The 17,355-nt window shown below is 45.1% G+C and overlaps 1 protein-coding gene across 1 annotated transcript in view; it reads right to left on the bottom strand.

The window, feature by feature from the left end:
- PUS7 (pseudouridine synthase 7) overlaps positions 1-17,095 on the bottom strand; it is a 29,788-nt gene extending 12,693 nt beyond the window's left edge. Inside the window, exons 1-7 of the mRNA XM_077935782.1 lie at positions 16,966-17,095; positions 13,336-13,734; positions 11,025-11,109; positions 10,815-10,916; positions 7,720-7,864; positions 4,494-4,511; positions 1,673-1,784 (exon numbers count right to left, since the gene is read on the bottom strand). Of these exons, the coding sequence (XP_077791908.1) occupies positions 1,673-1,784; positions 4,494-4,511; positions 7,720-7,864; positions 10,815-10,916; positions 11,025-11,109; positions 13,336-13,703 (830 nt within the window). The 5' untranslated portion in view covers positions 13,704-13,734; positions 16,966-17,095. The remainder of the gene's footprint in view (positions 1-1,672; positions 1,785-4,493; positions 4,512-7,719; positions 7,865-10,814; positions 10,917-11,024; positions 11,110-13,335; positions 13,735-16,965) is intronic.
- Positions 17,096-17,355: the final 260 nt, after the last annotated feature.

The following is a 17,355-nucleotide window of genomic DNA, read 5'->3' as shown; positions in this document are numbered from 1 at the left end:
AATAACTTGCGAGCCAATGCCAAGTGCACACTTTTTATTTATTTCTACCCTGTGCTTATGCTGAGGCTGCTTCTCTTCAAGTTCAGTACAAAGCAGAAAAAAAATTCAGGGAAAGGACTTCCGACAGTCTAGGCGAAAAACACACGTCTCTGTCTCACCACGGTTACCCGCAATTAGGAGCCAGAGCGCATAATTCAAAGCCATTATCCTTTTGCTTCTATTATGCGTCGCCACAGTTATAGTCTTAGACGTTGTCAGCTTGACAGGACAAAAGCAATGTGCACTGTGCCCAAGCTGATGTAAAGACTGAATTTGGAAAGAAGTATTTGAACACACACAAGACTGGACACTGAGGTCCAGCTCCAAGGGCCTTCTGGCAGTTCCCTCACGGCAAGAAGTGAGGTTACAGGGAACCAGGCAGAGGGCCTTCTTGGTGGTGGTGCCCACCCTGTGGAACGCCCTCTCATCAGACGTCAAGGAAATAAACAACTATCTGACTTTTAGATGACATCTGAAGGCAGCTCTGTTTAGAGAAGTTTTAAATGTTTGATGTTTTATTGCGTTTTTAATATTCTGTTGGGAGCCGCCCAGAGTGGCTGGGAAAACCCAGCCAAATAGGCAGGGTATAATAATAAAATTATGGTTATTACAATGCATAGGATTTAAACTGAATGGGTGTAGGAGTGCAAATATCCAGAGTGTGGGGTCAGGTGGGATTACTATGAGGAATTATAAAATATGCATCAGGGCATTGTGTCCACGATGAATGCATTGCGTTGACTGGGTTCGATTCATTGACAATAATTTCTGACCAAATCCCACAACCCTCTGCATCTCTGGCCATTTCCTCTACTGCCCATTTCTCTCTCTTCACAAGTCATGTACACAGCCCAGTTGCTTCGCCAGGAAGGCATCCTGGGTCATCAAAGATAGTGGGCAGCTTCTTTGAAGCAGCCTTACCAATATGTTAATCTTAGGATGTTAATCTTAGGGCCAGGAAACAGATCTCACATGAAGGTGATAATGATTGCTTTCCTCCTGGCCATCCTTCTTATTATATGTATTGATTGTTTATCACCTCCCGGGGTTGCCAAATGTCCTCCTTTGTAGTTCTGTTAATTAGTTTTGGTAGTTGTCCCCACGTGGGTTTGTTGAAATGCTCAGAAGAAATCTAATTGGTTCTTACGAACACTCTGTAAAAAGTTCCTTTGTGAATAAAACGACCTGGGCCGGGGGCTGGAGGCACAGACACAGAGATTATTATACGCACCCTTCCTAGAGTCTTGCTGGTTCAAGCCTCTGTGTGTATTCTTATTCATCAGAGTTCAATCCTTCCTTTACTTTGAGAACGCCTCAAATGGGAGAATTTATCCCTGAGGGTTCGAAACACTATTTTAAATAACATATAGTTCCCATGGATGCATCTCCCTCCCTCCCGTTTTTGTAATGGAGTCTTACCGCCTCAGGATTCCACAATGATCAAAAATTACAAATTGTTACACGCGGGCTACACATTATTTCCAAAACTGACCACTAAAAAGCAGCCGCTTTACCTTCAGCATGCTGCAATGTTGCTCAAACCAACCGTCTCAAAGGACGGCATTGCTACCACCTATCAGAAACAGCAAGTTTTGCAGATTTACTGTCCCTTCTTGTCAAAAGGTTGACCCACCTTAAAAATCTCGACAGCACATTGATGGCATCCATGGTGTCCTTGTTCTCTTTGTACAAGACAAAGTGGCAGTAACTTCCCCTAGATTTGGGCCAAGAATGTTTTCTTGGATCTTTAAAGACAAAATGTTAAAACATACAAAGTATTAAAGTATGGCCATTTTCATTGTTTTTATTTAGGGTTTTTTTGTTGTTGTGTTTTTTTTGTAATTCAGACCAAAAAAAAATCTTGTGTAAATCTCTCTCTCCTCCCCCCCCCCCCCCCCCGCAAATCATTTGTACACTTGCCGGTGTTTTATCCCTTTTGTGGGGGTGGAATATATCAGGCTTACCTCTTCCTTCGACAATGCTAAATTCCTCTTGGCAACTTTTTTAAGGAGTCCATCAGAACACCACAAAGAGCTACTACAATGCAACGTAATTCATCCCACAAACAGTACTGGGCAAAACAAAGTGTCGCCACCCGAAAATATTGTTTGTTGTAGCTTGCCCATACGCAGAGGTGTCAGGGGTCCCACCAACAAGAAAAATATTACATTGGATAGTCTTAGGGCAAAGTCACACATTATTAATGCAACGATTACACTTCTTGCCAAATATTTCATTCATTGCAAATGTGATGCCGAGGTTAATGCACTGGGACCGAAAACAAGGAAGTTCGAATCGCATTTTCCTTATGAAGACTCTTGGGTGGTTTTCAAAAGCGCACTTGGCTGGTTCACACTTAATACCAAACCATGGTTTAGTGTTGTTTTACCAAGCCTGAGGCTAGTATGCTCCTCCTCATACTCCATTTTTGACAAACCTAATTAAACAACGTTGTGCAAGCAGAGGACTTGTCCCTAAAGTGCTAAACCATGGTTTGGTAGTACATGTGAACAAACTCAATGGTCTTCTTCCCATGTCACAGTAAACCAACCTGTGGTCTACCTGGATTGTGAAGGCTCCCATGGAGGAGCTTGCAACCGCTTCACTCCTTCCTGGCCTTTTTTACTCTGAGCTGCACTCAGTTAAGTCGAGGTTAGGCTTAGCGTGTCATCCAAACCTGGGACCGTGGTTAAGCACTCTCCTCGCTAAACACTATCTGTAGCCAAGAACAAACCTTGTTCCCACTGCAATCAATTATGGTACATCACTGCATTCAAACAGGCTCTGAGAAGACATAATGCCTAAGAATTGCTTGCTCTCCTTAACTATGGTTAGATATGGTGAACATTTACACCATGGTTCAAAATTGGGCAGAAACTATGGTCAGAACGTGCAAACCATGGTTCACATTAACCGCAGTTAAGTGTTATGATGCAAATGTATCCTTAGGGGCCTTTGAACTTATTTCTTTTTCTTTTAACACTTAATTCTCATCTTCTGTTGTTTCAAGTGCAAGGAAAAGCATTATATATAGAGAACAATATTAATGGGTTATAATTTTCTGAATGATTAACTGCTATGGTCTGCAACCAAGCAGAGGGACAGTACTTACAAATGCCTCCGGTTACAAACGCTTCAGGTTACAAACTCCGCTAACCTGGAAGAGTTACCTCGAGTTGAGAACTTTGCCCCAGGATGAGAACAGAAATCGTGTGCCGGCAGCGCAGCAGCAGCAAGAGGCCCCATTAGTGAAAGCACGCCTCTAGTTAAGAACAGTTTCAGGTTAAGAACGGACCTCTGGAACGAATTAAGTTCGTAACTAGAGATACCACTGTACTTGGGATGATTTCCAAATTACTTTGGTTAAACTATTTTATTTATCCTTTATTTCATAAAATTTACATACCGGGGGAAACCCTCAAGGCAGTTTACAAAAAAAGCTACGCAGAATGCAAGAATTCTGGGCATATTGAAAACCTAACTCTCAAAGAGGCTATCTATATTAATATTATGACAATTAAAGGTAAAGATAAAGGTACCCCTGCCCGTACGGGCCAGTCTTGACAGACTCTATGGTTGTGCGCCCATCTCACTCAAGAGGCCGGGGGCCAGCGCTGTCCGCAGACACTTCCGGGTCACGTGGCCAGCGTGACAAGCTGCATCTGGCGAGCCAGCACAGCACATGGAACGCCATTTACCTTCCCGCTAGAAAGCGGTCCCTATTTATCTACTTGCACCCGGGGGTGTTTTCGAACTGCTAGGTTGGCAGGCGCTGGGACCGAGCAACGGGAGCGCACCCCGCTGCGGGGATTCGAACCGCCGACCTTTCGATCGGTAAGTCCTAGGCGCTGAGGCTTTAACCCACAGCACCACCCGCGTCCCAATTATGACAATTAGGGATCATATTTGTTGAGGACAAATTTATTTTTATTGATTTATTTATGGCTTTTGTATGCTGTAGCTTCTCTGGGGGGCTCACAGAAAATGAGTGAGGGGCAGATGAGGCTTGCCCATCTGGTCCTTAACCTCCACTGCCTTGTGGGAAAAGGAAAGGCTTAAGGAGCGAACCCTACACAAACCCAGAGTGGAGTCCCTAAGACGGTTGGGTGGTGCCTTCTACACCTCTTTCCGGCAGCTCCGGCAGCTAAGCTGGTGCCAAACGTCTTGCTCTGCTTTCATTTGGACCACCTTAGCGAGGCTGAGAGGAGAGTCTTGTCATCTGGGTTGTGGGTTTGAGCCCCATGCTGGGCAACAAGACTCCTGAATTACAAGGGCTGGACTAGGTTATCCTTGTGGTCCAACTCTATGATTCTATGATAGATAGGATTGGGCTGGAGAAAGGTTTATTTCCGTTAGTCATGAAATTGGAAAACTGTTTAGCTGGTCTAAATTACTGTCGATTGGATTGGCATTTCATTTTTTCCTAACATGAAATGCCAACATCTCTCTCTTACCTGTTGAAGTTCTGACCTCTGTTCATACGCATGGGGTAAAGAGCATAAGAGAGCAATGTTTTATTTTTATTTTATTTTTTAAAGGCATCAAAGTGCTTCAGATGGGAACATGCAAGTTTATGTGTTATAACGCTGCAGATGTCTGGAGCATTCAACAGTGAATGGGGCGACTGACGTCTATTTAGACAGCTATGCAATGGAATCGTGCAGAGGGAGAAGTGAACAAATGGAAAGGTTTCAGCTACACACGCAACAAACTACACTGAGGGCAGCGACGCAAAGAGCGGATAAACAAAGGTTATTCAGCGTTCCATGTGTTTAGAACAGAAGCGCCTGCAGAATCCAGTTCCAAACTGAGAGTCTAATTAATACAAATTTCAATGAGTCAGGTTGTGTCGTCCCCCAACCAGTACAGAATACAGTGAACTTGCAGGAGGAAGTTTGTTCATATGCACTGGAGAAATTCACTTATACTAGACGTCTGGGAAAACGTACGACTGTCTGAAAGGTCACTGCCTGAAGTTTGGTAGCACCATACAAAGACATTCACATCACCCCCTCCCTTCAACCATTTTAGAAAAATCATCCAGATAACATATGCTAACACATGCATTTTGCTCCAACAGAAGGGAAGATGGAGAGCGTGGCTTGAGTATTTCTGTTTGTACCTGTAAACATGCCATGCTCCATGCACAACGCATGCAAACATGGACTGTACTAAAATATATTCAGTGCAATAAAGAAATTCAGTGCAATTGACAACCACATCTCCCCCCAGATCTTTAATATCCTATTTTGAATCACATTAAATGATAATAATAATAATAATAATAATAATAATAATAATAATAATAAATAATTTTATTTATACCCCGCCCTCCCCAGCCAAGGCCAGGCTCAGCAATAATAAAAACAAGTTGAATGAATACAACTTAAAAACAAAATTAAAATACAACATTAAAATATTGAAACATTAAAATATTAAAATGTAGCCTCATCGCAGGAGGAGAAGGAAAAGAAAAAAGAAAGAGGGGGAGGAAATCAAATTTGCTCCAAGCCAAAGGCCAGGCGGAACAACTCTGCCTTACAGGCCCTGCGGAAAGACATCAGATCCCGCAGGGCCCTGGTCTCATGAGGCAGAGTGTTCCACCAGGCTGGAGCCAGTGTTGAGAAGGCCCTGTCTCTGGTTGAGGCTAATCTGACTTCCTTAGGGCCCGGGACCATTAGGGTGTTGCTATTTATGGACCTTGAGGCTCTCCGTGGGGCAAACCGGGAGAGGCAGTCCCGTAGGTACGAGGGTCCTGGGCCATGATAATAAAAATAAAATAGGCAATATAGATTTCACAGTTGTGAAGAGCAACAATATTCTAATTCCAAGCCACAGAGCAGCTAGGATTGAGAAATTTATCTGCCCTATCAAGCTGCTTAAGCTGACGTTTTCCCCTCTATGGAGATGAGAATCCTCTACTGACTGCTGTTTAACAGATCAAGATGCCAATTAAGACACTGAAAGCAAGCCAGGAGATTTTTCTCCCAATCTTGGCATATGCTGGAAAAATGCCAAGCTGCAGAGCAACCTACTGGTTGGTTGGTTTTTATTTAAGGGCACAAAGAGTACATAAAGACAGGGGTTTTATTCTAGTCCATTTTAAAAGGAACAAACACTCATTTAGATCAGAAAGCACCAGGCAGGCAGCCTCACATAAGTATTTTTACTGTTAATTTGTATTTCCAAACAGATAAAATTTGTGCAGAAGTGGGGCATGACAGATTTAGCCCCATCCTCAGGTGGGACCCGACTGCAATGGGTCCATTCATCCCATACAGGTGGTTAACCTGTGGCCTTGTTTTGGTTCCAACTCCCCTCATTCCCACCCAGCAAGCCCCATAGTTCAGGATGATGGGAATTTCAGCACAGCAACCTCTGGAGAGCAAAAGGTTAGCCATCCATGCTTTAATTTTAAGCCTGGATATTTTTTTCTCCTCTACCAATGCTACTCAGAAGGAACTGTGCTCAATGGGACTTATTCCCAAGTAAGCAGACAGCATGGCCGCCTACAGGGGTCCCCCCCCCCTTTCCAAACTTTTCCCATTTTTAGACAGCAAGATTAACATTTATTTTAAAACCGATACGTTTTCTAAAATCCTCGCAGATTTTTTAATGCTTGCTTCCTCAGGTTTATACGGAGGTAATTATTTTCTTTGAGCAATTCCATCATACAAAATAGTGTTTCAGCAACATAGGTTGATCATATAACCCCTGCAACTTCTTTTAACTTTGTTTGTACAACCTGACTGCGTGTTCAGACCGTTTTTAAAAATAAAAAAAAACCTACAGAAACCGCATTTTGAAAGGAGGGGAAAGGCTGAGCTTACATCAAATCTGCTTGTTCTAGGTAAAGGTAAAGGTACCCCTGCCCGTACGGGCCACTCTTGACAGACTCTAGGGTTGTGCGCCCATCTCACTCAAGAGGCCGGGGGCCAGCGCTGTCTGGAGACACTTCCGGGTCACGTGGCCAGCGTGACATCGCTGCTCTGGCGAGCCAGAGCCGCACACGGAAACGCCGTTTACCTTCCCGCTAGTAAGCGGTCCCTATTTATCTACTTGCACCCGGGGGTGCTTTCTTTTTTTCCTTTTTTTTAAAAATAATTTTTATTATTTTCCAGCAAGTATTAAAAAACTAATCCGGGGGTGCTTTCGAACTGCTAGGTTGGCAGGCGCTGGGACCGAACAACGGGAGCGCACCCCGCCGCGGGGATTCGAACCGCCGACCTTTTGATCGGCAAGCCCTAGGCGCTGAGGCTTTTACCCACAGCGCCACTGCTTGTTCTACAGTTACACAAATCTCTGTGCAGACCCAAACTAGAATATTACCATTTTCCACTACACACTTATGGACTGTCTGTTACAAGACCGTTATTTCTTTAAGGACAATTCTTCCATAGCTTTGTAAAAACGCACTTAGCAAAAGCAAGTACACAGGGATTTAATCTCCCTCCAAGACTTCTTACCATCCTATGTGACTTAAACTAACACAATCAATGCCGATTTTGATTAATTGGGCTGCAATCCTACACATGCTCACTTGGAAGCGAGCTCTGTTGAGCCCAACGGGACTTGCACCTGAGTAGACACACCTGGAATTGCAGTTAAGACAGATTTTTACACAAGGGTATACTACGGAGCCATTTTTGTTTTGGAAGTTTCAAATAAGGCCAAACTCACTTGCCAGAGCCTTTTTTCCAGCTGCGTGATAAGCAACGATGTATTTTTTCCCATCCTGATCCTCTGTTTTAGTCTCTAGCCCTGGAAACAAAGATTTTACAGCCTGGTGCATAACGGTCCTTTTTTCCTTAGTGTCTTCAATGACCTAAGCAGCGGCAAAAAATAATAATAATACAAAAAGTGATAGCTTAGTTGGTTTTTAGCTTTGTAGTTTCTTGGTGATATTGGAGGCCTGCAAGACCTCACTGTATTGCTATTTTGTGTACTCTGAAAATCAATAAATAACAAACTTAAAGAAGGGGGGGGGGAGAGAGAAGTAAACATCATCTCATAAACAGCAGATGAGGACAGAAGCCCATTTCTGACCATCACTAGGTGAGACAGCCGGTGAGGGTTAGGACTGAATGCTCCTCAGGAGAAAAAGAATTCTTTGCACATTTTAAGATAAAAAAAAAAAAATAGTACGTAAGGGAGAAAGCTAATATTCAACCCTTATTTGACTTGCTAGATTTTTCTGTATGCAGACACTACAATTCAGGTGCTCAAATCTGAAGTGACGTAGTCTAGAAAAGGTGAAAGTCCTGTGTGAGTGTGTGGAGTTGGTTGGAGGATGGATGGCGGCTAACGGATTGAGGTTGAATCCTGACAAGACTGAGGTACTGTTATTGGGGGACAGGGGGCAGGCGGGTGGGGGGACTCCCTGGTCCTGAATGGGGTAACTGTGCCCCTGAAGGACCAGGTGCGCAGCCTGGGAATCATTTTGGACTCACAAGCTGTCCATGGAGGCGCAGGTTAATTCTGTGTCAAGGGCAGCTGTCTAACAGTTCCATCTGGTACGCAGGCTGAGACCCTACCTGCCCACAGACTGTCTCGCCAGAGTGGTGCACGCTCTGGTTATCTCCCGCTTGGACTACTGCAATGCGCTCTACGTGGGGCTACCTTTGAAGGTGACCCGAAAACTACAACTAATCCAAAATGCGGCAGCTAGACTGGTGATTGGGAGCGGCCGCCGAGACCATATAACACCGGTCTTGAAAGACCTACATTGGCTCCCAGTACGTTTCCGAGCATGATTCAAAGTGTTGGTGCTGACCTTTAAAGCCCTAAACGGCCTCGGTCCAGTATATCTGAAGGAGCGTCACCTCCCCCATCGTTCTGCCCGGACACTGAGGTCCAGTTCCGAGGGCCTTCTGGCAGTTCCCTCACTGCGAGAGGCCAAGTTACAGGGAACCAGGCAGAGGGCCTTCTCGGTGGTGGCACCCGCCCTGTGGAACACCCTCCCATTAGATGTCAAAGCGATAAACAACTACCTGACATTCAGAAGACATCTGAAGGCAGCCCTGTTCAGGGAAGTTTTTAATATGTGACATTTTTGTGTATTTTTCATCTTTGTTAGAAGCCGCCCAGAGTGGCTGGGGAAACCCAGCCAGATGGGCGGGGTACAAATAATAAATTATTATTATTATTATTATTATTATGAATGATCCTCAGGAGAAAAAGAATTCTTTGCACATTTTAAAATAAAATAAAATAGTACGTAAGGGAGAAAGCTAAGATTCAACCCTTATTTGACTTGCTAGATTTTTCTGTATACAGGGACTAAATTCAGGTGCCCAAATCTGAAGTGACATAGTCTAGAAAAGGTGAAGGTCCTGCGTGAGTGTCTGGAGTCGGTTGGAGGATGGATGGTGGCTAACGGATTGAGGTTGAATCCTGACAAGACTGAGGTATTGTTCTTGGGGGAAGGGCGGGTGTGGGGGATTCCCTGGTCCTGAATGGGGTAACTGTACCCCTGAAGGACCAGGTGCGCAGCCTGGGAATCATTTTGGACTCACAAGCTGTCCATGGAGGCGGTTAATTCTGTGTCACGGGCAGCTGTCTAACAGTTCCATCTGGTACGTAGGCTGAGACCCTACCTGCCCGCAGACTGCCTCGCCAGAGTGGTGCACGCTCTGGTTATCTCCCGCTTGGACTACTGCAACGCGCTCTACGTGGGGCTACCTTTGAAGGTGACCCGGAAACTGCAACTAATCCAGAATGCGGCAGCTAGACTGGTGACTGGGGGCGACCGCCGAGACCATATAACACCAGTCCTGAGAGATCTGCATTGGCCCCCAGTACTTTTCCGAGCGCAATTCAAAGTGTTGATGCTGACCTTTAAAGCCCTAAATGGCCTCAGTCCTGTATACCTAAAGGAGCGTATTCACCCCACTGAGGTCCAGCGCCGAGAGCCTTCTGGCGGTTCCCTTGCTGCGAGAAGTGAGGTTACAGGGAACCAGGCAGAGGGCCTTCTCGGTAGTGGCGCCTGCCCTGTGGAACACCCTCCCAGCAGATGTCAAGGCAATAAGCAACTATCTTACTTTTAAAAGACATCTGAAGTTGGCCCTATTTAGGGAAGTTTTTAATGTTTGATGCTGTATTGTGTTTTTAATATTCAGTTGGAAGCCGCCCAGAGTGGCTGGGGAAACCCAGCCAGATGGGCGGGGTATAAATAACAAATTATTATATTATTAAATTCAGTTTTCTTGTCATTATGCTATTCTTTTAACAGATCTAATCATTCATAATCCCTTAGAATGGTAAGGAGACCAATACACCAAACTACAAAAAAATACCACTCTCATTTGCCTTTAGGCAAGCAGGAGAGTATACTCCCAAGAGGAAAAGGCCTACTTTGCTCCTATATGTAAATTTAGTCACAAGAAGCATTGTTTACCAGCGTGATGATGAATGTAGAGGATTGTAGCTATTCCCAACTTTTATGGAAATTTAAGTTAAAACACTTCATAAAGAAGCCTTGCATCTTTTTATATACCCTTCACAGGTGCATAGTTGAACAAAATCAACTTCCAAACCAGTTTGATCCTGTTGCATCATTTTGCCAACCATTAACTTGTTTATTTATTACCTCTGATATTTTGTCAATTACCTCAATGGCCACACTGCCTTCTTTATTTTTAAAAAGCTGGAGGTCTTCTAACCGCTGCTTGTCTTCAGCTGACAACACTGTGAAGATCTCCTCAGTTTGATCCTGTTGCATCATTTTGCCAACCATTAACTTGTTTATTTATTACCTCTGATATTTTGTCAATTACCTCAATGGCCACACTGCCTTCTTTATTTTTAAAAAGCTGGAGGTCTTCTAACCGCTGCTTGTCTTCAGCTGACAACACTGTGAAGATCTCCTCAGAAGGATCCTATAAACACCACAAAACGTTAAGTAGAAATCTGGGCAAATCTTTCAACCAAGATTTGAATTATGGCCTTCCACATTTGAGGATGGAAGCTAGGCAGAGAAAAGTTACCTCTTTATCTAAAGGCACAGAGAAGTCGTCCAAATGGATGGTTTGCCCATCTTTTCCTATTTCATGAACAACGAAATCTGAATATCTAAGTAGAAAACAAGACAGAACAGTCAACAGAGAATGGGATACAAATGTCAAATAAGAGCCTTTTCAGCTTAAATTGCAACCCTGAAGACACTTCTATACTTTTAAATTTGGGACCGGGGTCTATCAGCCCTTTCACAGCAGAAACTAAAAAGGAAGAAACCAAAACGAAGAAGAATCTTGCTTAAGGGGTAGGGTATTAAATGTAGGATTTATTCTACCTCAGCAGAGTTTCATTTGCAAAAGGAACAAGCAGGAAAAGCACAGTCTAATGAAAAGACAGTATGGGCTCCCTAAAACACGTAACTTACAGACTGAAAGCCTCATAGAGGCATACCAGTAACTGAACGTGTTTGTATTAGGGGATGCCCTGAATTAGAGGACCTTACGCATTATATCTTGTGCTGCCCCTTACATCTTGAAGCAAGAGAACGGTTTTTGACACCTATAATGGTAAGGTCCCCTGGGTAGAATCCCTCTGACATGATTCTATACAGTGGTACCTTGGGTTACAAACGCTTCGGGTTACATATGCTTCAGGTTACAGACTCCGCTAACCCAGAAATAGTACCTCGGGTTAAGAACTTTACCTCAGGATGAGAACAGAAATTGTGTGGTGGCGGCGTGACAGCAGCGGGAGGCCCCATTAGCTAAAGTGGTGCTTCAGGTTAAGAACAGTTTCAGGTTAAGAACGGACCTCCAGAACGAATTAATTTCTAAACCCGAGGTACCACTGTATCTCCTTGCAGACATTGATAAGTATGTGACCTGGCGTGTAGCACTTTTTGCAACTGCCGCCAGGAAAATTAGAAAAAATTATATAGCCAAGATAGCTATCAACTGTAAAGGAGATGAATTTATTTGACCCCATCTACACCAAGCTCTTTCTCACTAAACTTTGTACATAATTGTCTATTGTATTATTTAACATTGCTTTTAATATATCAGTGGCCCCGTGGTGATTTTAGCTTATAATTATTGTCTAATGTTTTAATTTGTATACTAAGGAGTTTCTATAGCTTTGTGCAGATTAGGTCATGTTTTGACAATGCAAATGTTTTAAGTTTTTGTATCAAATTAGTATATATTTTACTGATTGACACTGCATACATTGCAGCAGCCTTTGGCTATAAGCAATAAACTTGACTGACTGACTGACTGAGTGGGAAAGTGGGAAATGTATATCCCCTTCCTCCTCCAAGTTATTTCCCTCTCTCTTCCTGGCATTAATTGTGTTTTCACCTTACACATCTGATCAGCAAGCCCAAGAGGCTCAGTGGATTAGACCACAGCGCCACCCGCGTCCTGTATCAATACCAACCATGGTCAGCAAAAATCAGAATTCCTCATGGCTGCAGTTTGCAAACCCACTTCAAGCTAGGATTTCAAATTCTGTATTATAAAAGGAAACCATGGCTTGTGCAGATGAACACACAACACAAGGACATGGTCAATGCTATAGCTAACCCTCACATTTTTTACAGTATAAAGGGGAAATTGCTCCAGAAAGGAGAAAAAGCGTGCATTCAAAAAGGCTGGTTCTCAGTTTACAAGGAGTCAACCTGACACCTGCAGAGAATGGACCCGTCCGTTCTTAACCTGCAACTGTTCTTAACCTGAGATACCACTTTAGCTAATGGGGCCTCCTGTCACCGCTGCACGATTTCTGTTCTCATCCTGAAGCAAAGTTCTTAACCCGAGGTACTATTTCTGGGTTAGCGGAGTCTGTAACCTGAAATGTCTGTAACCCGAGGTACCACTGTATTCAAAATGCATCTCTGGGTTATTTGTGGGGCATAGGAATTTGTTCATTCCCCCCCCAAAAAAACACAGTCTGGCCCCCCACAAGGTCTGAGGGACAGTGGACCAGGACCCTGCTGAAAAAGTTTGCTGACCCCTGCTCTACATCTACCCCCTCCATCCGACTACAGATTTTGCAGATTGACGTGGTTACTTGCTTTATTTTCTAAGGCTACAATTCCCAGAGTTCCCTGTGACTGGACTGTTAAAACCACTCTAGGAATTGTAGCTCTAGAGGTCTCCTAACAACTCTCAGCCCCTTTAACAAGCCACAGTTCCCAGGATTCTTTGGGAGGGAAGCCATGACTTTTTACCGCTTTAAATGCATTGTGCAGATGGGACCCATGTTAAAGCTGAACCAGAAAATGTGGTTACGTTAAGCATTGATCCATCCACAGGGTTGAGCAGCAGAAGAGTTAGTACTTACCTCTCTTTCAATATTCCAGAAAAGCCCCTGTGAGAACTAACAAACTTAGTTATGCCAACATCGAGCTCTGTCAAGCCATGCTTCATCATGTCTGCAAAGCTCTCTGGGTCTCCTTCTCCATCAATTTCTTCCAATTCTTCCTCATCTTGGCCTGCGCTTCCCTCATTAAGAACTATTTTTTTTGCATCCTCAACTGGAGTTTTGATGGGTTTGAGCTCTGCCTCAGCTTCAGTCTTTTGGTCAGTATTCTCTTTTTCTTTCAGTGCTTCTTCCAAGACCTTTTGCCTTTTAATTTCATCCGTGTTAGCCTCTTTGTCCTCAGAATGAGGACGCTTAAGAGATGCATGATCCATTTCTACAGCTTCCATTTTTAAAGCATAAAGTTGGTGGTACGAACTCCTGCAGGGGGAAAAATAGACCATTTAACCCAAAAAGATATTCCCTGTATTTTTGTTTATTTATATATCACCATCTCATGACATATCAGTGTAGCGTACAGCAATATGTAGCCAACAAAACATAAAGCACCGTTAAAAACGCTACTAAACTATTATTGAAATGATTAGGTCATCAAGAAAGTTTCAAACAGCTGCATCAGCCTGAAGGCACAGAAATATCTTCAAGAGATACTTGGAAGTTAAAAGTCAGGATTCCTGCCCAATATCTACTGGAAGTGTGTTCCATGTCACGGGACTAAGGACACTAAATATCTAATTCTACTTAATGCCAGTCGGGCCTCTGTTACACTGGGGACAACTACGTGTTGACTGTTTTGTGTTACACCCATGCATTGTGTGTTGCATCCATGAAATTAAAAAAAAACCTTCCAACAAAGGCAAATGCATTCTTTTAACTGAACATGGCAGAGCAAACTAGTTTTCCATCTCTTTTCAGGCACAGGACCATTGCCCTGGTAATTTGAGGAGACTATCGGAGGGAGAATGTCATGAATGACTGCTACCCCACAAAAATATGCCTTTGCATCCTAAAATGAGGTGCATAGGCACAGGCCCGAAAAAGACACAAGAGGGAGAATGGGGAACAGCAACACATCAGAGCAATGGATAAATTAGATCCCTACTTGACACCCAGCTTCTATGTGCAGATGATCTTCAATGTGTCCATCTACAGTTTGAAATGATATGGTCTAGGAACAGTTTTGCTGTGGAATGGGTAGATTTTTCTGGCTGATATTAAACTGTTACTCAGAGTAGAACCATAGAAATGACCTAATTTAATTATGTTTGTTAATTTCAATACGTCTACTCTGAGCAAACCTTAGTTTACTACCAGCTTCTAGACCTAGCATGTCTTCTTGATGGATCTGTAATTATCTGTAGTTATTTGCCTTGATCCAGCCTTCACCATTAAGTGTCACCAGTTTTCCCCCGTTGCTCAGATTCCACCCCCATTGCCAAGAGGATCTTCTGCCTTCTTTCTGGAACTCACCTGGAGGTTGACAAAGAGCTAAAAACCTTCCCCTCCAATAAACCAGAGGAGAGTGAACAGGCTCCCTGACGTGGAAGGGGAGAGCAAACTTGCTACAAGAAATAATACTGTTTACTCACTTTTTCAGAACAGGGTGCTTCAGTAGGAGTTTCAATGTCCCCTCTTGGATAGGCAAAGGTGGGAAATTATAGAAGAACAGAAAAGAATATCATGCTTTATGGAAACCATCAGTGATAAATACTTCCACACAAGTCCACAAAAGAACAACAAGACTTTGCATTCCCTTCTCTTCCTAAAAATTTTAAATATATTTGTCCTTTGCATCAGGTAAAGCAGCAGGCCTGTTCCTTTGTCCCAAATATTTTCCCTCTACAGTAGGGGCGAGCAGAAGATTTGAGATTTACTGGTAGATCTCATTTGATCTGCAACAATTCAGTTGCCCAACCCCCTCAGGTTATTGAAATCCCTGATCAGTACTCAGATAATAGATGTGCACTTTGTATATGCAGGTGGCCGGGGAGGGAGGGGTATAAATTAAATTTATTGTTGTTGTTGTTGTTCTTCTTCTTCTTCTTGTTGTTGTTATTATTATTATTATCCCAGTGTCTACAACCCCCCAAGTCAACATATTATTATTATTATTATTATTATTATTATTATCCCCCCAGTGTCTACAACCCCCCAAGTCAACATATTGCATATGGGTCCACCTTTAAGTTCCCAATGCACATCTGGCTCCCCTTGGTGTGCCTTGGGATTTTAGTGGGAAAAACAAAGATCCTACAAGTCTGAAATCTGCCCAAACTATAGCTCTGGCACGTTCAGGACTGCTGTACACATACTGAGTTGTATCGAATATTAATCCTACTTACAGTACTCCCACTTAAGTTACCAGGCATAATTAATTTATGTTCATTTATTTCAGTGGCTCTAGTCCAAATACAGTGGTACCTCGGGTTAAGAACTTAATTCGTTCTGGAGGTCTGTTCTTAACCTGAAGCACCACTTTAGCTAATGGGGGCTCCCACCACCGCCGCTGTGCGATTTCTGTTCTCATCCTGAAGCAAAGTTCTTAATCCGAGGTACTATTTCTGGGTAGCAGAGTCTGTAACCTGAAGCGTATGTGACCTGAAGTGTATGTAACCCGAGGTACCACTGTATATTTAATCAACAGCAACCCAAATATAATTAGTTGAATGAGCACCTAAGAGCATTGTGTGTGTGTGTGTGTGTGTGTGTGTGTCCCATGCTGTTCCCCTAACACCAATACAGTTAAAAAAAAATATAATCCGCGATTTTCCTCCTCGCTAGAAAGGCAGCACAAATTCAAGTTTGAAGTTGGCATTGCACAACGTGTACCGATTTTCCAAAGAAATGTCATGGGCTGCATGGCAAAGCTATGGGAGAATCGGGGCTCCGAGGGGCGGGGTCCCCGGACACCAGCGGCGTAGCGTGGGTTGTCAGCACCCGGGGCAAGGCAAGTAATTTGCGCCCCCTAACCCGTGGATTTGCGCCCCCTAACCTGTGGATTTACGCCCCCTAACCCATGGATTTGCCCTAACCCCAGATGTTGCGCCTGGTGCGGCCGGCCCCCCCTGCACCCCCCACGCTACGCCACTGCCGGACACGCCACGAGCCCGAAATCCAGTGGCGTAGCGTGGGTTGTCAGCACCCGGGGCAAGGCAAGTAATTTGCGCCCCCTAACCCGTGGATTTGCGCCCCCTAACCCGTGGATTTGCGCCCCCTAACCTGTGGATTTGCCCTAACCCCAGATGTTGCGCCCGGTGCGGCCGGCCCCCCCTGCACCCCCCACGCCACGCCACTGCAGAAATCCAAGGCAGTGAAAACTTTCCCGTTGCCATTCGGAATGTCAGGTGTCCCCTTTTGCCTTCGCGCAACCGAGCGCGCGCGCGCGTGCACGTCGCAGAAAGGCAGCTGGGCGGGGGCGCAAAAGACATCGCTCCCCCGCGGCGCCCACTTTCGAAGGAAGATTCTCCGAAAGCGCTTCGCCTCTGCGGGGGCCCACGCAGAAAAGGCACCGCAGAGGAGCCCCCCTTTCTGGCCAGGGCGGCGGGGCGCCTTCCCGCCCCTCCTCGCCCTCCTCCTCCACCCCCCAACCCGGCCGGGCTCCCCCCCTGCGCCGGCATCCGCAAGGGCGCTTCCCTAGAAACCCTGACCCACCTCTCGATCTCCGGGCTGGCCAAGGGAAGCGGGGCGCACGGAGCTGCCCCGTCCGGCGCCAAGCGAGCCTCGCCGCACACGTGCCCAGCTTCTCCACACGAACCAAAGGCCCGGGCAGGAGCAGGAGGAGAAGGAGGAGGGGAAAGGGGCGGTCTCTCGCTTTCAGGCCCACAGGCTCGGGGCGAGCTGCTCAGGCTGTTCCGGGGCACACCGGAGAAACGCGTGACGTGCGCCCTTGCGCGCCGGGCACAGCCCCGGCCCAGCAGCGCGCAGGGCTGGCTTCTTCCTCCTCCGGCGCCCGGCTGGCGCTATGGCTGCCTCGGGACAAGGGCCGGGGGGGGGGGGGATCCGGCAGCGCTGGAAGGATCGGGCGCAGCTGGCGATCGGTTT

This window comes from Podarcis muralis, chromosome 10 (assembly GCF_964188315.1).
Source record: "Podarcis muralis chromosome 10, rPodMur119.hap1.1, whole genome shotgun sequence".
NCBI classification, from domain to species: domain Eukaryota; kingdom Metazoa; phylum Chordata; class Lepidosauria; order Squamata; family Lacertidae; genus Podarcis; species Podarcis muralis.
This window is presented reverse-complemented; position numbering and strand designations above follow the sequence as displayed.